The 25494-nt window shown below is 46.4% G+C and overlaps 1 protein-coding gene across 1 annotated transcript; it reads left to right on the forward strand.

Moving 5' to 3' along the window:
• The first annotated feature begins 11560 nt into the window (after positions 1-11560).
• On the forward strand, positions 11561-24550 carry TTPAL (alpha tocopherol transfer protein like). The gene is made up of 5 exons (XM_068987696.1): positions 11561-11628; positions 16044-16503; positions 19608-19801; positions 21432-21542; positions 24050-24550. Exons 2-5 carry the CDS (start codon positions 16059-16061, stop codon positions 24326-24328), a joined length of 1029 nt encoding a protein of 342 aa, XP_068843797.1. The 5' UTR covers positions 11561-11628; positions 16044-16058; the 3' UTR covers positions 24329-24550.
• The last annotated feature ends 944 nt before the right edge of the window (positions 24551-25494 follow it).

Raw genomic sequence — 25494 nt, forward strand, 5'->3', positions numbered from 1 at the left:
TTCTCCATCACCCCAGACATACAGGGATTCAAATCCTAACCGTGCCACTCTCAGTTTAAAAAAAACAGCATGAGTGAAGTATGACTGATAGACAATAAATGATACCTATTCAAATCATATAATTTGATGAGTACTGATATATGTATATACCCACGAACTCATCACCACAATCAAGATGATGGACATTTCCATCCCACCAGAAGTTTCCTCAGTCCTCTTTATAAGCTGGCTTCTCATCACATCCCTGTTCTCAGGCAACCACGGTCACCATAGATGACTTTCCTTCACTGCGGATTGCTTTAAATTCTCTGGAATTTTACAGAAATGACATCATACAACTTGTACTTTTCTGTCTGACTTCTTTCATCCTATTTTGAGATTCATCCATATTGCTTACATATCAATAGCTTCTTTTTATTGCTAATATAAGTAATAAATATATATTATATAATAATAAAATATAAAATAATGCTATACTATATGATAATATATAAATGTATTAATATAATATATAAATATAATAATATAAAATGAATATATATTAGCAATTTAAAAAAGCTATTGATATGGATGGGCTTCACAGGTGCCTCAGAGGGTAAATAATCTGCCTGCAATATAGGAGATGCGTAGGTTTGTTCCTTGGGTTGGGAAGATTCCCTGGAGGAGGGCATGGCAACCCATGCCAGTATTCTTGCCTAGAGAATTCCAAGGACAGAGGAATCTGGCAGGCTACTGTCCATCAAGTCACAAAGAGTCAGACATGACTGAAGTGACATAGCATACAGGCACTCACACATATCTACTCTGTGATATGTATATACATACATATACATATATAGTAATATATATATGTCAGTTTTTTTATCCCATCCGCCTGTGGATGAACATTTTTTCCCCAGTTTTTTTGGCTATTATAAATAAAGCTGCTAAGAACATTCATGTACACATTTTTTAGTACCCAAATGCTTTCATTAATCTTGGGTAAATAAACCTAGGAGTATGTTTGCTGTGCATGCTAAGTCGCTTCAGTCACGTCCGATTCTTTGTGACCCCATGGACTGTAGCTCGCCAGGCTCCTCTGTCCATGGGATTCTCCAGGTAGGAACGCTGGAGTGGGTTGCCATTTCCTTCTTCCAGTGATCTTCCTGACCCAGGGATTGAACCCACGTCTCCTGTGTCTCCTGCATTGCAAGTTGGATTCTTTACCCACCGAGCCATCAATTGCTAGTTCATATTTTGATAAGTGTATGTTTAACTTTTTAAAAAATGTATTTATTTGACTGTTTCAGGTCTTAGTTGTGGCACACAGGATCTTTTCTAGTTGTGGATGCAAACTCAGTAGCAGCATGTGAACTTCTTGGTTACGGCATGAGGAACCTAGTTCCCTGACCGGGAATTGAATCTGGGCCCCCTGCATTGGGAGCGTGGAGTCCGAGCCACTGGACCACCAGGGAAGTCCCATATTTAACTTTTCAAGAAACTTCTGCAAACTATTTTCCAAAGTAATTGTACCATCTTGCATTTCCACCTGCAGTGTACGAAAGTTCCAGGTGCCATAGTCGATCTTTTCAATGTTAGCCATTCTAGAGGTACTAGTGTTTTCTTTTTTAACCTATGGATCCCATAGACAGTTTCTCAGATTTTCTGAGCCTCTGTTTTCTCATGTATAAAATGGAGATAATCATGTCAGCTTTGAAAGGTGGCTCAGCAGTAAAGAATCTGCTTGCAATGCAAGGGATGGGGGAGACGAGGGTTTGATCCCTGGGTTGGGAAGATCTCCTAGAGGAGGAAATGGCAACCCACTCCACTATTCTTGCGTGAAAACCCCCGTGGACAGAAGGAGCCTGGGGAACTACAGTCCATAGGGTCACAAAAGAATCAGATGTGACTGAGCACAGCAGATCAGCAAGTTGGAAAGGTAGTGAAGACTTAGTTAAATGGCGCATACAGAGATAAGCGCACAGTAAACGCTTCATAAAAGGTGGCTATTTTATTACAAGTGAACCCCAGCCACTCTATGGTCTGGTGACGTATCCCAGGACACAGCATCCTCAGCTAGATGTAACGACTGCCTCCTTTGCACTGAGTCAGTGCTGTTAGCCTGGAAGAATAATGATAGTGGCATTGATGGTGGCAGGCACTATTCTTGGTGCCTGTGTGTGTTTGATCCTTATAAAGCACTGTGAGGGGGGTGATTGTTTTCTTCCACTTTACAGATGAGAAAACTAAGTTGTAGGAGCCAGATACTGGTCAAGGTTGCACAGCAGTTCATATGATGGTGCCGGGTTTTGAACCTAGGTCAGTCTGATTGGGGGTCCATAGGTCTTGTAACGAAGGACCTGGCTCAGGACTAGCAAGATGGCCCCATCGTAAAAGCGTGTCTCAGGCTTCTCTCGCGGTCTAGCAGTTAAGACTCTGCTTCCACTGCAGGGGACAAGGGTTCCATCCCTGGTTAGGGAACTAAGATCCCACATGCCGTGTGGCACAGCCAAAAAACGAAAAAAAAAATAGTTTTTAAAAGAAGGAATAATAAAAGTAATAACTGATAATAATACACGCATGCATGCTAAGTCACTTCAGTCATGTCTGACTCTTTGTGACCCTATGGATTGTAGCCCCGCCAGGCTCGTCGTCCATAGGATTCTCCAGGCAATCCTGCAGTGGGTTGCCATGCCCTCTTCCAGGGAATCTTCCTGACCCAGGGATCAAAACTGAGTCTCTTGCATTGCAGGCAGATTCTTTACCGCTGAGCCACCAGGTAAGCCCAATTGGTAATGAAAGGTATCTTAAAAAATAATACAGTGAGACTGAGCTAGGCAGGCTCTTCAGCTGGTCCTGGTGGGGAGGGGGTGAGATGCCTCACGCCCCTCTGGTCTCCTCACCGTTCCAGGCCCTGTCTGGGAAATGCTTCAGTCTGCCTGCCCGCACCTCTATCAGTCATCCTGACTCAGGTTAGAAAATCAGTGTGTGAACAGAAAAATACAGCTGGGCCCTCACCACTTCTGAGAAATCCATACAACTGGCCCACATCACGTCTTCGTCTCAAGTCAGAGAGCTGACCAGCTGTATCCTGGGTCCTGATTCTGAGGCTCTCAGGAGCAAAAAAGTTTGGCACGCAGAGAAACAAATCTCTGGCTCACTGGGGCTATGGATCACAAGCTCTGTACAACCCCCTCATGGGGTCAGGAGTGCCTGGCACTTGCCAAGCCCCTGGCTTCTCCAGCCTTGGTCTGGACACTTGTCTGGACACTTGTCAAGCCAAGTCAGGCTCTGGATGGCTGGTTGAGCAACCCGTGACCTCACACTGGGTCAGATCCATCAGGTGAGCATCTGGTTAAGAGCAGGGAACATTTCGTTCTTCAGAATCACAGGGCCAAAGAGTATGAACCTGCCCATCCACAATTCAAACCCCTGACACAGCCATTTCCTTCAGGTAAGTTCCTTCACCGCCCTGAGTTTCCCTCTGCTAAATGCAGGTTAACAAGCTTCTCCACCTTCCAGGACTGTTGTGAGATTTAGGTAATGAGTGTCAAGGGATGGCACAGACATTGGCAGACACTCAATAAGGGGGAGTTATTATCACAAATGGGGGCACTGAACACCAAATAGAAAACAGTAAGTTATACATACAGTGGATGAGACCCACTGGGGGGCCAGGCTGCCCAGGTTCAAAATCAGGCTGCCCCATCACGTTCTGTGTGGCCATGAAAACCTTTCTGAGTCTCAGTTTTCTTCTCTGTAAAATGGGAACAATAATAATAGGGTTATGAAGATTTAGTTAGATTTAATATGCTGGGAGCAGTGCCTGGCACATAATAATCACTTGATAAGCATTAACTATTTTTGATTAGTCACACAAGTTAGTCATGGCACTGAAATCACACTGGTAAGGGTGTTTGACAGGATTAACAGGGATGGGAACTCATATTTAGTGACCACCTTCTATGTACGTGGTGTTCCCAGAAACCATATATTCAGAGATGTGTATTTGTATACACATCATTAACACGCAGTGAGGTGGGTGCTTCTACTTTCACTTTTTCAAAACTTTCTATTGAAAAACAAACCACGGATGCAGAAAATCACGCAAATTAATTTTGTATCTTAGTGAATTATCACAAGGAAAATGCCCTTGTAAGCACCACCCAGGTCACAAAACAGATCTCTGCAGTCACCCCAGAGGCCCCTCTATGTACCCCATCCTAATCACAACCCCTCTCTCCACAAATAGCCCCTTACCTGACTTTTATAGTAATTATATCCTTGCATTTCTTAATGGTTTAAGCATCCAAGTGAGCATCCCTAGACAGTATCAGTTCAGTTCAGTTCAGTTCAGTTCAGTCACTCAGTCATGTCCAACTCTTTGCGACCCCATGAATCGCAGCACGCCAGGTCTCCCTGTCCATCACCAATTTCCAGAGTTCACTCAGACTCGCGTCCATCAAGTCAGTGATGCCATTCAGCCATCTCATCCTCTGTCATCCCCTTCTCCTCCTGCCCCCAATCCCTCCCAGCATCAGGGTCTTTTCCAATGAGTCAACTCTTCACATGAGGTGGCCAAAGTACTGGAGTTTCAGCTTTAGCATCATTCCTTCCAAAGAAATCCCAGGGCTGATCTCCTTCAGAATGGATTGGTTGGATCTCCTTGCAGTCCAAGGGACTCTCAAGAGTCTTCTCCAACACCACAGTTCAAAAGCATCAATTCTTCGGCACTCAGCTTTTTTCACAGTCAAACTCTCACATCCATACATGACCACTGGAAAAACCATAGCCTTGACTAGATGGACCTTAGTCGGCAAAGTAATGTCTCTGCTTTTGAATATGCTATCTAGGTTGGTCATAACTTTTCTTCCAAGGAGTAAGCGTCTTTTAATTTCATGGGTGCAATCACCATCTGCAGTGATTTTGGAGCCCAAAAAAATAAAGTCTGACACTGTTTCTACTGTTTCCCCATCTATTTCCCATGAAGCGATGGGACCAGATGCCATGATCTTTGTTTTCTGAATGTTGACCTTTAAGCCAACTTTTTCACTCTCCTCTTTCCCTTTCATCAAGAGGCTTTTTAGCTCCTCTTCACTTTCTGCCATAAGGGTGGTGTCATCTGCATATCTGAGGTTATTGATATTTCTCCCAGCAATCTTGATTCCAGCTTGTGTTTCTTCCAGTCCAGCGTTTCTCATGATGTACTCTGCATAGAAGTTAAATAAGCAGGGTGACAATATACAGCCTTGACGTACTCCTTTTCGTATTTGAAACCAGTCTGTTGTTCCATGTCCAGTTTTAACTGTTGCTTCCTGACCTGCACATAGGTTTCTCAAGAGGCAGGTCAGGTGGTCTGGTATTCCCATCTCTTTCAGAATTTTCCACGGTTTATTGTGATCCACACAGTCCAAGGCTTTGGCATAGTCAATAAAGCAGAAATAGATGATTTTCTGGAACTCTCTTGCTTTTTCGATCATCCAGCGGATATTGGCAATTTGACCTCTGGTTCCTCTGCCTTTTCTAAAACCAGCTTGAATATCTGGGAGTTCACAGTTCACGTATTGCTGAAGCCTGGCTTAGAGAATTTTGAGCATTACTTTACTAGCATGTGAGATGAGTGCAATTGTGCAGTAGTTTGAGCATTATTTGGCATTGCCTTTCTTTGGTATTGGAATGCAAACTGACCTTTTCCAGTCCTGTGGCCACTGCTGAGTTTTCCCAAGTTGCTGGCATATTGAGTGCAGTACTTTCACAGCATCATCTTTCAGGGTTTGAAATAGCTCAACTGGAATTTCATCACCTCCACTAGCTTTGTTCGTAGTGATGCTTTCTAAGGCCCACTTGACTTCACATTCCAGGATGTCTGGCTTTAGCCGAGTGATCATACCATCGTGATTATCTGGGTCATGAAGCTCTTTTTTGTACAGTTCTTCTGTGTATTCTTGCCACCTCTTCTTAATATCTTCTGCTTCTGTTAGGTCCATACTATTTCTGTCCCTTATAGAGCCCATCTTTGCATGAAATGTTACCTTGGTATCTCTAATTTTCTTGAAGAGATCTCTAGTCTTTCCCATTCTGTTGTTTTCCTCTATTTCTTTGCATTGATTGCTGAGGAAGGCTTTCTTATCTCTTCTTGCTATTCTTTGGAACTCTGCATTCAAATGGGTATATCCTTCCTTTTCTCCTTTGCTTTTCGCTTCCCTTATTTCCACAGCTATTTGTAAGGCCTCCTCAGACAGCCATTTGGCTTTTTTGCATTTCTTTTCCATGGGGATGGTCTTGATCCCTGTCTCTTGTACAATGTGATGAACCTCCGTCCATAGTTCATCAGGCACTCTGTCCATCAGATCTAGTCCCTTAAACCTATTTCTCACTTCCACTGTATAATCATAAGGGATTTGATTTAGGTCATACCTGAATGGTCTAGCGGTTTTCCCTACTTTCTTCAATTTAAGTCTAAATTTGGCAATAAGGAGTTCATGATCTGAGCCACAGTCAGCTCCCGGTCTTGTTTAATTTCACAAAAAGATGCTTTTCTTAATCTATTATTAGGTTACTTGGTGGTAGAATTCATATTGGAAAGGCATTATACTTTCTCAATTCCATCTTCAAAAGATAAGCAATTCGTGTTTTTGCCAAATATTATGAACTTAGGTACTGAAGCATATTTGATGTTTCAGTTAATGGCAAGTATTGTCTTTGTTGCAGCTGAAATTGTCCCATCTTCAGGTTGATTTCCAAGTCCTTTGGATGTGACCCTAGGGCCTTTGATAGCTTCCTTATTATCTGATACGACAAGACATTCCAGGCTTATCTTGCATATTTCCTGCTGCTGATCTGGAATCAGCAGTTTCTCTAGGAGGTCCTTATATTTTTTTAAATAGAAAATAGGCTTTCAAGACTAGAATCTGAGTGGTAGGTACCGCTAGATTAGTCATTGTTTCTGTGCTATTTTAGTGGCTAGAACTAAATATTTTTATATATACAAATGTTTATAAACATATAGATACATGTACACACATATGTATATTTTATGTACGTATATTGTTGTTGTTTGTTTAGTCACTAAGTCGTGTCCGGCTCTTTTTGAAACCCCATGGCTACAGCCCACCAGGGTCCTCTGTCCATGGGATTTTCCAGGGAAGAATACTGGAGTGGGTTCCCATTCTTTCTCCAGGGGATCTTCCTGACCCAGGGATCAAACCCATGTCTCCTACATTGGCAAACAGATTCTTTACCAGCCACCTGGGAAGCCCATGTATGTATATACACATACATATAAATATGCTTTCTGCGTATTGTTAAGAAAAACTATGGCCTGTTCTCTGAGGTTTTCTGGCTCTGTTTCCCATCCCTATCTTCATCTAGTCCTTCTGCTTTTTTTTGATTCCCTTCCCAATAGTTTTTCTCCAACACAGGGCCTGCCCTGGAAGAACTGGTGGCTATTTCACGAATTCAGAGAAGGGTCTTTCCTGGTGGTGCAGGGCCTAAGACTCCACACTCCCAGTGCAGGGGGCCTGGGTTGGCTCCCTGGTTCAGGGAACTAGATTCTACAAGCTGTAACTAAGTGTTCGCATGCCACAACTAAAGATCCCGTGTGATGCAGCAAAGATCGACCATCTCGTATGCTGCAACTGAGATCCAGAGCCACCAAATTAATAAACATTTAAAAAATCAGAATTTAGGTTGAGGGTTTCCCTGGTGGCTCAATGCTAAAGAATCCACCAGCCAATGCAGAAGATATGAGTTTGAAGATCCCAAAGGGAGATGTGGGTTGGGAAGATCCCCTGGAGAAGGATATGGCAACATACTCCAGTATTCTGACCTGGGAAATCCCATGGACAGAGAGTCCCTGGCAGACTACAGTCCATGGGGTCGCAGGCGTCTTGAAGATTAGGACACGACTTAGTGACTAAACAACAACAACAGAATTTAGGTTATTACAAAAAAAATACTGAGGCTGGTTCTAGATCGTCTGAGTTCATTTTAGAATCACGTGCCTTGAAAACAAACAGGCTCCTCCAGCACACATTCGGTGTCCGGCTTTTTTCTTCAGAGACTGGAGAAGGTTTAGAGGGCAGGATATTTAGAGTCCTTCAAACCAAGATGCAGGGCAAGCTGTCCCCCCTCCAGTGATCTTTCTGTTCTTGAGTGGGGTGGTCGTTATCAATCAACAGATATTTCATGACTCAATGTATCAGAATTCTGCATATGCCATCCCACTGAAGTCTCCCAAGAACCCCTTACACAAGGGACACCACCTATCATTTCACACATGAAGAAATGAACCTTCTCAAGGAGTAGTTCAAAGTCCATTACTTCTGAGGGTCCAAGGCAGAAACTCAGAAGACAGAAGCTCAGTTCCCAACTCAATCACAAACTCATCATGCGTGGTCACAGGCAATTCCTTCTCCTTCTCTAAGCCTGTTTCCCATCTTGTAAAAATAAAGAGGCAAGAGAAGGAGGAGGCACAAGAGGCAAGAGTGGGACAAGACTGAGCGACTAGGTACCCACACCTCTCCTCCTGCTGGCAGTATCTGGGATGGCAACCTGGACTCGCCATCACCACGGTCTGGGCCGAGGAGAGGGGTTTATCCCAAATGCCTAGTACAACATGGTTTGGACAGGGTCATCCCTTGCACTTTGTCACAAGAGCTGCTATTTGTAAAAAAACACTTACCATTTGCCCAGCCTGGGCCAAGGTGTTTCCTCTCACAAACTTATTTAATCAGCATTTTGCCTTTGGAAATTTGATCGACTTGGCCAAAGTCACACAGCTGGGAATAGGGATGCCAGACTGTGATAGTTTTAATATTGGCCCCTCTAAAGACACGCTTGTGCTAGTCTCTGGAACTTGTGAATATCTTACCTGGTATGGTAAAAGGAACTTTGCAGATGTGATTAAGGATCTTGAGATGGGAGCCATCGCATCAGTTCAGTTGCTCAGTTGTGTCCGACTCTTTGTGACCCCATGGACTGCAGCACATAAGGCTCCCCTGTCCATCACCAACTCCCCAGAGCTTGTTCAAACTCATGTCCATCGAGTCGGTGATGCCATCCAACCATCTCATCCTCTGTCGTCCCCTTCTCCTCCTGCCTTCGATCTCGCCCAGATGTAGCGTATGGGGCTTTCCAGGTGGCACAGTGGTAAAGAATCCACCTGCCAATGCAGGAGATGCAAGAGATGCAGGTTCAGTCTCTGGGTTGGGAAGATTTTCTGAAGTAGGAAAAGGCAACCCACTCTAGTACTCTTGCCTGGGAAATTCCATGGGCAGAGGAGCCTGGTGGGCTATAGTCCATGGGGTCACAAAGAGTCAGACATGACTCAGCTTGCACATGTGCGTGCACACACACACACACACACACACTTAAAAATTGGTCAAGAGGGTAGGTCATCCCTGGTAGCTCAGACAGTAAAGCATCTGCCTACAATGCGGGAGACTCGCGTTCGATCCCTGGGTCGGGAAGATCCCCTGGAGAAGGCAATGGCAACCCCCACTCCTGGAGAAGGCAATGGCAACCCCCACTCCAGTATTCATACCTGGAAAATCCCATGGACCAAGGAGCCTGGTAGGCTACAGTCCATGGGGTCACAAAGAGTCAGACACGACTGAGCGACTTCACTTTCACTTTTCATATGTTAAATATTGTTACCAGAAGAAAAATTTTTTAAAAATATTTTTAAAGAGGCAGGCAGGAAGATCAGAGTCAGCAATAGATGTGACACCAGAAGTAAAGGTTGAAGTGATTCAAGAAGAGCTATGGAATGCTAGCAGCCTCTAAAAGCTAAAGAGGCAAGAAGATGCATTACCACCCCCCAACCCAATCCCTTCAGCCCACGCCAGGCAGTCACCAGAGAGAATACAACCCTGACAACACCTTGACTTTAGACTTTCTGACCTGCAGAACTATAAGGGAATACATTTGTGTCATTTCAAGCCAGTAAGTTTGTAATAATTTTTGATAGCAGCAATAGTAAACTAAAACATAGATTTAGGGAAACAAACAAACAAACAAAAAACATAGGACACCCAGGAATTCCCTGGCAGTCCAGTGGCTGGGACTTCATGCTCTTATTGCTGAGTGGCAGGGAAACTAATGGAACTAAAAGGGCTTCCCCTGTGGCTCAGCGGTAAAGAATCCACCTGGAATGCAGGAGACTCAGGTAGACAAGTATTCGATCTCTGGATGGAGAAGTGTATGGCAACCCACCCCAGTATTTTTGCCTGGAGAATCCCATGGACAGAGGTTTGTGATGGGCTGAAGTCCATAGAGTTGCATAGAGATGGACACAACTGAAGCAACTGAACATAAACGCGCAGGGAACTAAAAACCCAAAAGCTGTGTGGCATGGCCCCCAAAATAATTTTTTAATAAAAAAAAAAAGCAGGATGCCCAGTGAAATTTGAATTTCTGATAGACAACAATTTTTAGTATAAGTACACCTCCAAAATTGCATACTTAAAAAGAAATTCTTGTTTGTATGAAGATATTCAACTTTAATTGAGCCTTCTGTACTTTATCCCAGAAGTGGTAGTCAGAGCAGGAACGAAAACGCCGAACTCCCAAGATCCCTGCGCCCTGCTCCCAGCCCATTTAACATCTAGCGGAAACTTCTGTGTTCTTCTGGGCCACCTATGTCAGTTCCCATCTCCCTGGGATTCCTCTTGCTCCAGGGGTAAGAAAGGGACTAGATTGTTTAAAGCCATCTCCTGGATACTGCTTTGGGCTCTTGAGTCCTCCTGGACCACACAATTTCTCCCCCCAAAGCGTTTCACTGTCTTTACCAGGACATCAGTATTATTCTGCTTGAAAGAGGGACCTAGGATATTGTCTCAAAAATTGGACAAAATATTTGGGCGGAGAGGTGGAGGGCGCTGAGGATTTTAATGGACTGCGGTCAGAAAGCTAGTAAAGCCTTTTTGAGGTTACCATTTTCTGAAACGGACTTCATGAACACCAAAGCAGGAAGCGAAGAACTACTGAATCAAGATTCCAGAGCAAGAATCATGCTACAAATGAGGGAAAGGAGGCCTAAGGAGGAAGACTCCTTAGGAGGAAGACTTGAGACAAGTTCAAAGTCACTTGGCTAAAGACAGACAGATGTCGGTCCCTGTATTGTAGTTTTAACCTTTGGAGCAGCCAGTCCTGGCGGCAGCTCTGGAATTTTGAAATGCTAACCCTGAGGTCTAGGTCTGAAGCCCTATACTTCATTGGTTGACTCCGTTTCCCTTTCATAAAACAGCAGGATTCCGTTTCAGAACCTAATGAGGTGACGGATGTAATACACCAGATAACACAGTTAATATATTCTTGGCAAACGGCAGCTCCTTTCCTTCCTTCTCGAGTCCTCAGCTTCCCCAGCTATGCCACCAAAACCTGTGCCTCGAAGCCACCCTCTCCCCAGGTTCAGGAACCCACGGCGCGGTTTCGGCCACCGGGTGGGGACTCAATGCTTGTCTGTCAAGGAACGGTCGCACATGCGCACTCACGGGGGCGGGGCCCCGCCTTCCCACGCTCTGTGTACGTCACTTCCGGCGCGAGCGGCCGGGCCGGCTGGGCAGGGAGTGCGGGTCGGTTCTGTGCGCGCTGCCGGACGAGGCTCCCGCCGCCGATTGACCCGCGCTCCGCCCCGTAGCCGGGCCGGTGAGTGCCCATGAGCCCGTATGCCCGAGGGACCGGGGAAAGGGACCCCCGAGAGGGAGGGATGACCGGAAGTGGGGTACCCGCGTAGGGAGAGACCCCAGGAAACGGGGACCCCTGGGGAAGGGGTGACAACCGGAAGTGGGGGGCCTCGGAGGGTTGTCGACGGGGCATGGGGGCTCTTGGGGCTCCAGGAAGGGTGGATTCCTGACCTCTCCTTGGGGGAGGGTGGGGAGGAAGGTGATGCTCGAAAAATGTTAGGCTCCAAGTGAGGAAGGTTCTCGGCTTCCCCTTAACAAATGGTGTTTGCACCCATCTATATGCCCACCCATCGATTCCTTCACCAGACTGACCGAGTCGTGCGCTGTATTCGATACCGCCAGGGCGCTGGAGATTAAACTGGAAGCTCTAGGTGCAGCGTGGAGCCCAGTGTGGGGCTGGACACGTCTTTGCTCTGCCTCACTCGATGGGTACCCTTGGGCCCTTAACCTCTCTCATCCACTGTTATTTACAGAGCACCGTCATGGTCCAAGCACTGGGGAGAGCAATGAATGTGAGAGGCAATTTGTCTGCTCCCATGAAATTCACATTCTAGTGTGCAGATTCCCCCTTGGTGAAATAGTAACAGTATTAGTGTTCTCACCAAAATATTGTGAAGATTAAACGAGAGATGGATGTAAAGTGCTTATCATAGTGCTCCATACATGGTAAAGCATGCATGAACATGTTATCTCTTGTCATCATTCCACTGAGTTAAATTTCATAAAGCAAGCAATTATATTGAACATTGCTGTGTGCCCAGCACTTCTAAGCATAGTGCCTGCCACAGGTGATCAGTAATTATTTGATAAATGAATAGATGGGTAAAACTGACTCAGAAGAGTTTCGGATAAACACACATGACACTGGACTGCAGTTTCTAAAAGAGAAATAGGAACCGAGTGCTGTGGGACACTGGAGTTACCCTGGAGAAGTGAAGGAAGGCTTCATAGAGGAGGTGACTTTAAAGCTAGGCCTGGTTGGAAACAAATGAGGAAACTCCCAGACAGAGGTATCAGAAATGCGTGAGCTGTTCATCAGTTTGATCATTTGTTTTGACTGACATTTAATGTGCTTTGAGAGGAGGAAAGGTGGGAGTGGGACTTGGAGTCTAGGTCTGTAGTGCATGGACATTACAGTCAGTTTTCTGGCTAAGTAATGGATTGGAATTACGGGCATCTGTTGGCGACTCCCAAGAAAACAGAGCCCAGGGTGGGGCCTGTGAACCATGATTGTTGATCTCTTCCTCACCCAGCATACCTCTGCCAAGCAGGTTAAACTCACTCAAAAAATATTTATGCAGCGCAGGCTATGTGTCTGACACCCCGTTAAGTGCTGTGTTGATGGTGATAAACAAGACAGTTGTGGATATTGCACACAAATTGCCTACGATTGCCACAGTGAGAGAAGTGCTGTGCCATAGAGTTCCTGCAGGGGGCGCGGGCTGCTCCTAAACTGACCGGAGTCAGAGAGAGACGTCTTCCCTGCTTCAAAGCCGGTCATCCCTGACCTGGCTTTCAGTGGCCTCTAAATGGTCTCTTTGCTGCTGTCCTCATCGTCTTACAGCCATCCTCTTACATTCTCAAGACAACCCAGTGATCCTTTTAAAATCTAAATCCGATCATGTCACTCTACTCAAAACCCTCCAAAGTCAGAGTAACTAAGCTCTTACTGGCCTACAAAGCCCAGTACCAGTTGGGACCCCAGTTCCTCTCTAAATCCATCTGCTAATACTCTCCGCCTTGTGCATTTGGCTCTTGCCATACTTGTCTCCTCCCTATTCCTTGATAAAGCCAGGCATGGTCCTGCCTCAGGCTTTGCACTTTCCTCCCCCAACAGACCTACGTGGCTTGCTCCCTGACCTCCTTCATCTTTGCACATATGTTACTTGATCAGGGTGAGGACTTCCCTGATCACCCTACTTAAAACTGCACCTCCTGTCTCCAGGTATATCCAGCCCCCTTGCCTGCAACCCCCTTGCCTGCAGCTCCCTTGCCTGCTTTATTTCTCTCCATAGCCCTTATCATCTTCTAGTAGACTATACAGTTTATCTAGCTTATATTCTGTCTCCCTAATGAAAATGTAAGCTCAGTGAAGGCAGGATTTTTTCTTTGCTCACTGCTGTATCCCCCAGTGCCTGGTCAAGGGCCTGGTACCTATTAAGTGCTTGGTATCTGTTGAAAGCATGAAGTGACATCTAATGGGGTGAATTGGTATTGGCTAGAGGCACTGAAGGAAGAGCCTGCTAGTCAGAGAAAACAGGATGTGCAAAGACAAGAAAACCACCTTTGGGAGAAAGTGAAAGAAGCTGGGTAGGGCTGGAGGTTAGCACACGAGCGACAGAGTGGGCAGACCTAAGATGTGGAGGAGGTGGCCTGGCCACTGTGGCTGCTGTGGCCTGTGGGGAAGACTGGCTATGCACAGAGGCCCCGAGATGACCCCTGCCTGCCTTGTTGAGCTCAGAGTGGGGGAAGAGTGACAGCCCATGGACAGAAGAGCTTGGGCTTTCAGAACTGGGCAACCTTGCTGGGACCTCATTCCTGGAATATCTAAGGCAGCTATGTTGGGTTTTTTTGTTTTGGTTTTTCATTTAATAAGTGTGTTAGTTCAGCTCTTCTAAGAAACAGACACTAGGGTGAGATTACAGATGGAAGAAATTTAATGGTGGCAACACATAAAAGGGAGGGGAAACTGGAGAAATCAGGGAGAGCTTCAGACAGCTATGTGAGCCTGGTCCCTGTGCAGGAGGTTTGGGCAAGGAGTCTTGGACTGCAGTAAAGACTCGGCCAGGCTGATAGGGAATCCTCAAGGTTAAAGTTGCCTGTTTGAGGAGTCCTACGTTTCACTAATTCATTGGCTGGAGACAGTCTGGGAAGTGTACATCCACTGGGTGGTGGATCCAGAGGGACAGAGCTGGGAACACCCATCAGTTAGGTTCCACCCCTGCAGGAGATCTGATCAGTTTTACAGCCGCCATGCCAAATCATGTGTGGGTATGGTAAAAAAATTTTAAAGGACAGTGAAGAGTCTCCTTTTCTCTTAAATGTTCAGTGTCTGGTTCTGTTGCTTAAAGGGAACCATGGTTAACAGTTTTCTTGTACTTCTAAAAATTTTAGGTGCATTCACAAGTATATATTTTTAAAATATAAATACAAGTCTTTCTTTCATACTTTCCTGCAACCTGCTTTCTTTTTCCTTAACATGTCCGGGCATGTGGTAATATTATTTAACTAGTCTCCAACAAGGAGATGGAGGTAAAGTATTTTCAGTCTTTTGCCATTACAGTTAATACTTGCAATGATCATCCATATTTTACAAACACATATAAATACATAGAAATAGATGGTTGGGCCAAAGCATATTTTTTTATTTGAAGTATAGCCAGTTTATAATGTTTCAGCTATATAGCAGAGTGATACAGTTATACATATGTATTCGGATCCTTTTCCAGTACAGGGTATTATAGGATACTGAATATAGTCCTTGTAGACCTTATTGATTATCTGTCTTACATATAGTAGTGTGTATCTCTTAATCACAAATTCCTAATTTATCCCTCCTGTCTTTCCCCCTTTGGTAACTATAAGTTGGTTTTCTACCTCTGTGAGTCTGTTTTGTAAATAAGTTCATTTGTGTCCCTTTTTTTTTTAGATTCCACATGTAAATGATACCATATGACATCTGTAAGGGTATGTGGTTTGGAATCTTGATAACTATTGACACACTGCCCTAAAGAGGCTATGTCAATTCATTCTCCCAACAACAACAAGCCCATCAGAATCCCTGTTTTGTATTTTTGCTAATCTGAGATTCAAAGGTGTTTTAGTTTCCATTTCTTTAATTACCAGTAAGGTCAAGCACCTGTTCATACCTCTGTGAGCATGGGGGGGTTGTGTCTGTGTGATGATCATACCTCTGTGAGCAAGGGGTGTGTATCCTGCTGGAGCAAGGTGTGTGTGTGTGTGATGAGGGGTGCTGGAGCAAGGTGTGTGTGTGTGTGATGAGGGGTGCTGGAGCAAGGTGTGTGTGTGTGATGAGGGGTGCTGGAGCAAGGTGTGTGTGTGTGTGTGTGTGTGAGGGGTGCTGGAGCAAGGTGTGTGTGTGTGTGTGTGTGTGTGTGTGATGAGGGGTGCTGGAGCAAGGTGTGTGTGTGTGTGTGTGTGACGAGGGATGTGTGTATCCTGCTGGAGCTGCCCCGGGGCTGGGCTAGACTGGACCGGACTGTGGTTCAGATACTCCTCCAGGAGAGAACCACTGTTCTGAGGACTTCGGCTTGACGACAGCATCTCTGCCCCCCTCCCTCACGCTGCTCAGGGGTTTGGAGAGACCGATGCCAGTGCCGGGCTTTCTCGGCATCAGGCAGGGCTTCTGATTCGCAGGGATCCTGGGAGCTAATGTCAGAAGAAAGTGACTCGCTGAGAACCAGCCCTTCCGCGGCCTCGCTTTCGGAAAATGAGCTGCCGCCGCCTTCCGCCCCCGCCGGCTACGTGTGCTCGCTGACCGAGGACCTGGTGGCCAAAGCCAGGGAGGAGCTGCAGGAGAAGCCAGAATGGAGGCTCCGCGACGTGCAGGCTCTGCGGGACATGGTGCGCAAGGAGTGCCCCAACCTGAGCACCTCGCTGGAGGACGCCTTCCTGCTGCGCTTCCTCCGCGCCCGCAAGTTTGACTATGACCGGGCCCTCCAGCTGCTCGTCAACTACCACAGCTGCCGGAGAAGCTGGCCCGAAGTCTTCAACAACCTGCGGCCTTCCGCCTTGAAGGAGGTGCTGGCCTCCGGCTTCCTCACCGTGCTGCCGCACACCGACCCCAGGGGCTGCCACGTCCTCTGCCTCCGCCCAGGTACGGTGCTCGCTGGGGGCGCGGGGGAGGGATGGGCGTGGGTACAGTTTGGGATGTGTCTGCCAGGGCGCTCTGTGTGCGCGTGTGTGTGCGTCTTATTCCCTTTGGTTCCCTCCTAGCCTTAGTCAAGGCTCGTGCGTGTGTGTGTGCGTCTTATTCCCTTTTGGCCCCTCCTGGCCTTAGTCAAGGCTCTTTTGACCACAGGAGAACAGAACCCTGCTCTACTGACTTAAGACAAAGGGAGGATGTAGTCTAAGCAGCCGGGAGCACAGCACCAGAGAGCTGAGGGAGCACGGTGCTCGCCAGTCGGGAGCTAGACCCAGAATCCTTCCTCAGAGGACAGGAGCCGAGACCACCGTTCTCCTGTCTCTGCTTCTGACGGTCTGTCAGTCTGTGTGTCCCCCTGGGCCACGTTTTCTGCTGCCCTTTGCACGTCTCCTACACACTTCTGTCCGAGTACTGGCTTTTGATCCCTCTGTACACCCCTCAGCTCCCAGGTTTACCTGGCCACCCAACTAAGTTCCTTCAGTGAAGATTCCAGATTTCTAGGGTTGGGAATCTGGTGAGCTTAGAAAGCAACCCTGGTCATCAGGTCTGAGCAGGGCTTTCAGGACACCCCCACTCCCACCCTGTCACTCCTTAGTGGGCAGGTGAGGTACAGGTATCAGTGTCGGCCTGCCTCCTCTGACTTCTCCCCCCACCCCTCTGCTTTGTGAAGTCAGTGAAAAGCTTCACTTCAGATGCACTTTTCCATCTCAGCAGTGCATGATGGTAACTGAAACGCCTGACATTTCCTTGGTGCAGTAGTTTGCAGTGGGGGTAGTTTTCTCCCTGTTTCCTCCCCCACCAAAGTATCAGAAACGCCAGAGAAGACTTTTTGGGTAACAGAGAGACCAAGGGGTCCTGGAACTCGAGCATTCTGATCCTCTGTCATCTTCTCCTTCCCTGACCCTGAATACATATTACACTCAGGAGAGTTCTCTGCTCTTCCCCTGCCTCAATATTTTCCATCAGAGCTGAGCTGAGAGCAAATGTGAAAGTAAGATGGCTGTGTTCTTCTTCCCAAACATGCCAGGAACATGAGAACCTGCTAGCCACCCTTTCTGCTCCTGTGCAGATACTTCTTGAAGGGACAGCTGATGGGGAGTGGAACCCTCCCTCTGCCTTGAGACCCCACGTTACCATTTCCTTTAGTCATTTACCAAAGCTTGTTGGGAGACCAGCCTTTTCTATGTACCAGGCACAGTGTTAACTGCTTTAACCTGCTGCTTTAGGTGTTTTCCAAAATTAGGGGGTGTTCATATTAAAACAGGGCTTCCCAGGTGACTCAGTGGTAAAGAGTCTGCCTGCCAGTGCAGGAGACACGGGTTCCACCCCGGGGTTGGGAAGATCCCCTGGAGGAGGAAACAGCAATCCAGTCCAGTAGTCTCTTCCGGAAAATTCCATGAACCGAGAAGCCTGGCAAGCTGCTGTCCATGGGTTGCAAAGAATTGGACACGGCTGAGCAACAGAGCATGCATGCACGCATTTTACAATAAACAAGGTGGTCAAGCAGTCAGGGCACCAGGAAACCTAGAAACCAGTCGACGGGAGTTTCTGCTGCTCCTCTGTACTCAACTCATATGAATATTACAAAACAGTCAGATGTTACCACACTGGTTTTGCCTCTTTGCTTGCGTGGTTTCAACTCTTAGCTCCTGAGATGGATTTTTCCCCCCCATATGTCTGGAGCAGATTTGAACACCTCCCCACCAACTCATCATTTTAGCAGGAGGCAGACAGACTTTGGTTCTCAACTAGCTCCCCTGGTGGCTCAGCTGGTAAAGAATCTGCCTGCAATGTGGGGGACCTGTGTTTGATCCCTAGGTTGGGAAGGTCCCCTGGAGAAGGGAACCGCTATCCACTCTGGTATTCTGGCCTGGAGAATTCCATGGATTGTATAGTTCATGGGGTTGCAAAGAGTCGGACACGACTGAACAACTTTCCCTTCACTTCAATGTGAAAGCTGGAAGGTGTTGGGTTGGCCTTTTTGTAAGCTCTTTTGAGACATACGTGATTGAAAAGGATGACAGCCAGTCTGTAGAAGCAGGTTTAATTGGCAGCACTACAAACAGCAAGCTGGCACAATTTTTGGACAAAGGTTTTTTTTTTATAGAAATTTTGCACATGTCACAAATCGCACTGGGGATGATCCAGTGGAGTTTTATCTTTCTAAGATAAAAGAGACACACATATCTTGGTGGGATTTTCTTGAGAATAGTAGTTAACACTCAAAAGTTGTCATTCTCATCTTTTCCCCAAAGAGAGAAAGACTCCTCAATCTTATGGGGAGCATCAAGGGAGCAACCAGCCTGGAAAGGGGAGTTTGTTCAAGCTACACCATTGGGAACCCATCTGCATCTCTGCTGTCCTTGGTCTGGGCTTCATCCTCGGACCAGCTCTTGCCTCATGGGTCCCTGGGTCTCAGGCTCCCAGCCTCACCAATACAAGAGAGAAGAGAGATCTTCTCTTTCCGAAGGGCCCAGGTCCTTTGGGGCCAAGAATTGAGTCCCTGTGCTTCTGCTTGACCTCACTTGGATTACTTGCTGTGGCCAGGATACTGTGCCCACACTGGCCAAGCCCACCTCTGCACCCAGGAGTAAAGTCACTTTACACACTCAGTATGGCTAGCATGGGAAGAAGTAGTTCCCCCCAAGGAAGATGAGGGTGGTCTTACGAAGATAAGGGCATTTATGATGGCAGAAGGCGTGCATGTCCATTAAGGCAAGCATTATCATCCCATTCTACTTAGGAGGAGACGTAGGCCCAGAATGAGGAGAAAACTTGCCCAAGGTCACACGGCTAGGAAGATTCAAACCCCCAGGTGCGTCTGACTTCAGAGCTCACGATTTCATCTTCAACACTCAATTGCTTTTCCATTTCAGAATGTGCTGCTATGTTTGGAGTCAAGAAGCATCAGCTCCCACTTAAAGATCTAAATAGTCATGCCAGTAGAATTCTTTTCCATTTTTAAGCAACGGTTTAGGAAGGAGATAAATCCTGGCCGATCTGATTATGTGTGTGTATTCATTTCTGTAACATACTGTCCATCTTTACGAACTTAGACAGGTGGATCCCGAGCAACTACCCAATTACGGAAAACATCCGAGCCATATACCTGACATTAGAGAAACTCATTCAGTCTGAAGAAACCCAGGTGAATGGAATTGTAATTCTTGCAGACTACAAAGGAGTGAGCTTATCAAAGGCATCTCATTTTGGCCCTTTTATAGCCAAAAAGGTGATTGGCATCCTTCAGGTATGGCTCCTATCTGTCATGTACCTGTCCTGTGGCTGTTTGTCTTTCCCAGGGCCCTGTCTACCTCCAATTCCACTTAATACACAAACCCCATCTCCACGCCTCCCCACAGTCAGGACAATACAAAAGCATCACGGGAAGAAATGTTAAAGTCCGTTCACCACTCATTCTCATTAAGGTCTCCAGTAGTTACTGGGCAAAGTCAACTTTAGGACAAGAGCCCCAAAACCAGAGAAATGCTTTATGCTTTTTTTGTTTGTTTGTTTGGGGGGTTTTTTTGGCCCCGAAGACAGAGAAGTTCTCGACAAATGGAACTGAGACATTTCTGCTGAGGTGACGGAGTCTCTCTTTTTTTTCTGTAGTATCTGGGCACAGGGAACCCTGCTGGGCTGTTTGGGTCAGATGCTCTTCACACCTCATGTTGTGCATTTCAGAACAAGTCTCTGGCAACCATGAAGTTCCTCACGCGTCTGCAGTGTGTGAGATGGTTTGCACATGCCAAGGGCTTATTTTTTTAATTGAAGTATATAGTTGATTTATAGTATGATGTTAGTTTAAGGTGTACAGCAGAATGATTCAGTATTTCTCTAGATTATACTCCATTAAAAGTTATTACAAAATAATGACTATAATTCCCTGTGCTGTCCAATATATCGTTGTTGCTGCAAAGCACACTTACAGTCATGGTAAGCCATTCAGTCCTTCAGGGAATCCTCTGAGATAGACAAGGTAAGAGTTATCTTTCCTTGTTGATAGAAGAGGAAACCTTCAGGATTTAGTCTGGCAGCCTGGACCCGTGTTCATCAGACCCAGTCGATGGGATACTGTCTCCTGTGAGCTGTGGGGCACCAGTGATCCCACGATTCTCCCCCATCAAATTCCATGGTGTTTGAGCCTGTCTTGCGCACCAGGCTGATTATTTAAACATTTAAATGTCACTTCCAGTCATTATCAGAAATGTGAATTCTGGCGTGGAGGTAATACTCGGATTTCCCTTAGCTTCCACTCTTCTTTGCTTCTGCCAAATATTGTGCAGATTCAAATGTCAGGATAATGCATCAGTCAGTGGTTTTCTAGTCCTGTAAGATGGTCTGGGGGACAAAAAATGTTCCAGGGTTAAGTGTGTTTGGGAAATACAGCATAGTACGCCCCTTTCTTGTGAATTTCAACATAAACATTTGCAAACTGAAAGCCTGACCGGTCCCGCAGTTAAGGAAACCTGTTTGACTGTATTTAGTCTACTATTTCTCAAACTCAGTTGCTTACCAGAGAACCCTTTTTGCATCACACACTAGTAACATTCTGAGAAATACACTTTGGGCAACACTGATCTAGAAGGCCTGATATTTGTTAGATCCATCCACACAGGCTCAGACTGCTTTTTTGCCCTAAGAAGGGCAGCTATGCACCTGCTTGCCTAACCCTTTCCTAAGCCAGCTCTGGGTCCTTAGATAGACTCTTTGCCTGAGACCCATCTTCCTGTCTAGCCCTGACTTGGGCTGTCTTTGAAGAGACTGGGAGAATCAGACCAGACTGATGTTGGGGCTAAAAATGGGGAAGGCAGGCTGTGGTAACACAGTTTTCAGATTCTAACATCGGGATTCTAACATTCCCTTCCCTTCCCCGACAGGACGGTTTCCCCATTCGGATCAAAGCAGTCCATGTAGTGAATGAACCTCGAATATTTAAAGGTATTTTTGCCATCATAAAACCATTTCTGAAGGAGAAGATAGCAAACAGAGTAAGTGATGATCCTGTCAACGATACTTTAATTTTTTTTATTCTTTTTCTGTGACATCTCTAAATTTATTGCAACAACTGTAAACGTAGCTTATTCTTTTTTTTTTAAGATTTACGTATTTATTATGTTTTGTTTCACTGGATCTTCATTGCTGTGCGTGGTCTTCTCATTGCAGTGGCTTCTCTCGTTGCAGAGCACGGGCTCCACGCACATGGGCTCAGCAGCTGTGGCTCGTGGGCTCCAGAGTGCTGGTTCCATAGCTGGGCCACACTTAGTTGCTCCATGGCACGTGGGATCTTCCCGGATCAGGAATCGAACCCATGGCCTCTTCATTAGCAGACAGATTCTTAATCACTAGGCCACCGGAGAAGCCCAGTTTATTATTCTTGCCTGGGACTACTAAGTTGGAAAGTACAGGGTTTCAGATAAAATAAGTGAACAGTCTTTTCTCTGAGGGGAAGATGAAATTAATGGGAAAATAATACTTGACTGTAGAGAGAGCAGACCCAGGGTTGTTTTTGTAGGAGCATCTCTGCTCCGTGATCATTTAGGCTTTTTAATATCCTGGCCTGGGCGTTGTGAACCAACATCATATTTTATGTATGAGGACATGGCAAAGGGTGGGCATTGGGTAGGCTGTTAAAAAGAGTCCTGGAAATTTCTGACTGTAGCTCCTTGTGCTTTAAAATTGTTGTTTGTGTGTTTGTCGCTCAGTCGTATCCAACTTTTTGAGATCCTGTGGACTGTGGGGCTCCTACAGTGGGAGCTGCCAGGCTCCTCTGTGCATGGGATTCTCCAGGCAAGAATACTGGAGTGGGTAGCCATTGCCTTCTCCAGGGGATCTTCCTCACCCAGGGATCGAACCCTGGTCTCCTGCATTGCAGGCAGATTCTTTACCATCCAAGCTATAGGAATGTCCCTATAGCTTAAATTGTTGTTTAAGCCTTTCCATTTACTTAAACTTGTTGTCTTACTGCGTGAAGTTTGTAGGGTAAATCAAGGTTTAAGAGATCTGTGAGTTTATAGTTTAATTTTTATGTTAGAGAGGATAGGTGACACTTTAAAAAGACAGTCTGGGAACTTCTCTGGTGGTCCAGGAATTAGGACTCTGAACTTTCACTCCAGGGGACCTGGGTTCGATCCCTGGTTGGGGAGCTAAGATTCTGCAAACCTCAAGGTGCAGCCAAAAAAAAAAAGATAGTCCTCCTCTGACCCTGAAGAGCCAGTGATCTTTTAAACTTTCCAAGGACCATGACTGAAATGTGATGGGTGGTATTTTTCTCCTTCTTTCTTAGGCCTAGGAAAATGGTTACGGTCACTCACATACTCTTCAATTTTGCCCTCGCTTTCAAAGAGGAAATGTACAATGTCATTTGTGAGGGAGGGAACTTGAAATCCAGATTCCCAGGCCCTTTCCCCAAAGATTTCAACTCATCGGTTCAGGGGTAGAGCCCAGGAACCTATGCTTTTAAGACTTCCTTAGGTGATTCTGATGCACAGTTAGGATTGAGGACCTCTCAGTGTGGCCTCCCACCCTGGGTTTGAACCCATGTTGTTTCCTGGAGCTTCTGTTTGGAACCTGCTTTTACCAAAGCAGTCTTTGGATGAGGTCTTTTACATCTATAAAATGACCTTACTGGTGTCCAATAATCTGTTCAATTGGTCCATTGTATGTTAATCCATCCACTCAAAAATATTTTTTGATCAGCTTTGTGCAGGTATGGTCTCAATGAACAAAACAGACCAAAATCTCCACCCCCAAGAAGCTTACATTCTAGAGAGACAGACAGTGAGTTATGTCTGTTATCTAGGATGAGAATGTGCTAATGCTATGGAGAAAATAAAGCAGAGAAAGGAGACAGCAGGTTCTGGAAGGAGAGGAGTGGTAATATTCCATGGGATAGTCAGAGGTGGTGTCAGTGAGAAGTTGGTGTTGAGCAAAGACGTGAATGCAGTGAGGGAGCGAGCCTTACAGGGATCTGGGGGACACTGAGCAGGGCGGGGGGCGGGGGAAGCAGGCCTAGAGGAGCAGCAGTGGGGCCTGGGAGGAATGGGAGGCAGAGGTGTAACGGGCCAGACCGTGTGGGCCATCGTGTGGACTCTGGCGTTTAGTCTGCGTCAGATGGGTGCACTGAAGTCTGCATGTTTTAGAGGAGTGACTTGATCTGACTTACGTTGAAGAGCGCTTAGGTTGTGGTGGGACAAGGGTGTAAACACAGAACAGAGGAAGATGTTCTGAGAATCCAGGTAAGAAGGGATGGTGAACTGGTCCCACTAGGGTAGCAGGAAAGTACCAGAAGGCTGGAGGTATTTTGAAGGACCAGCTAACAGGATACAGGGTGTGAGGAAAAGAGGATGAAGGATCCTCGAGCTTTTCACAGCACTGGAAGAGCGGAGTTGCCATCAACCGTTCCTTTATTCATTCAACAGATGTGTGTTTGAGCACCTTCCAGTAAAGGTTACTGAGTAATCCAAGGACTTGTGTGCTTTCCTTTCGTTTTCTGTAGTTTTTCCTTCACGGGTCTGACCTGAACTCTCTCCATACAAACCTTCCAAGAAACATCCTCCCCAGGGAATACGGGGGCACGGCTGGAGAGCTGGACATCACCGCCTGGAATGCGGTGCTGCTGGCCTCGGAGGAGGACTTCGTGAGGGAGTTCTGCCAGCCGGGCCCTCCCTGTGACAGCATCCTGGGCCAGGCCCTGCCACCCGAGGGGCTGAGCTCAGAGGCGCCCTGTGATGACTCCATGCGGGCCGTGAAATCGCAGCTGTACTCCTGCTACTAGCCAGTCTCCCGCGAATGTCACCATCTTTACAACCTTTCCTTCTTTCTTCGGAGAGGCCCAAGGAGGATTCGAGGTGCCAGGGATTGTCTTGCTCCTTGGAACGGAACTGCAGCATGGGGGAAAAGCCTGGAGAGCTCTGAGCCACAGGGTGAGGTTTGGGTGGCTTGAATGACTCTGGAAGACATGGAGAAAGTCCCCCAGCAATTCCAAAATATTTGGAATCCCAGTGTGCAGCCATGAATGTGGAAGCCGTGTCTGGTAATTAGAGCTCAAAGCAAGAAAAATCAGGACCAACGTCACTTTGATCCCACATTCCAGGAGAAAACCCCGATTGGCCAGGCAGAGCATTCCTGTGAGATGATTTGACCACGCCTGCCAGGGGGCCACATGTAAGATGGTGAGATTGTCTTGAAAGAGACTACAGACCTCTCTCATCTTGAAAGTCTGAGGGTCTGGAAAGCACCTTTACTGAATCCTGCCAGAGGACAGAAGCAGCACCTCCTGATCAAACTCGGGAACCAGGGACCTTATGTACCCTTGGGATTCATGGGTTGAATCTTGCAATAGAACTTTAAAAGTTTTCCCGAACCCATTAAGCCTTAGTCCTGGTTCTCAAAAGAATCATACGTGATCCTAGACGCACATGAGTTTACTCAACCAAGAAGCCTGGATGTCAGTCCTGTATAGCTAAAAGAATTCTGGCCTAAGAATTATGAGACCTGGGCCCCAGCCTTAGATGTGTTTCTGTGGACAGGACACACGAGCCTCTGTGGGCCTCCAGCCTTCTCATCTGTAAAATGAGGCTGAATGAAGTGATGATGAGGGCCCTTTTGTCTACTAACGGGGCTCTGCGATTTGGTTATTTATTGAATGTTAGACATTGGTTTTCTGCCTAGAAAGAGCACTCTCTAGAAACCAGTGGTTGGATTCTGTATTTTTGTGGTTTGCATGGGCCTTCCCAAGAGGGATGCGTCATTGTTGTGGCCCTGTCTTTAAAGAAATGAGTGGACTCAGCAATACCCATTTTCCTTTCACAGGGAGGGTTAAACTTGAAAATGATGGCCTTTGTGAAGGCAGATGCGATGCCCATGATCTTGGATGAATTCCTTCCAACTCTGAGACTCTGGCTTATATTTTAAACTTGGCAATGGTAAAGGGTTAAATTA

Source organism: Capricornis sumatraensis, chromosome 15 (genome assembly GCF_032405125.1).
Source record: "Capricornis sumatraensis isolate serow.1 chromosome 15, serow.2, whole genome shotgun sequence".
NCBI lineage: Eukaryota > Metazoa > Chordata > Mammalia > Artiodactyla > Bovidae > Capricornis > Capricornis sumatraensis.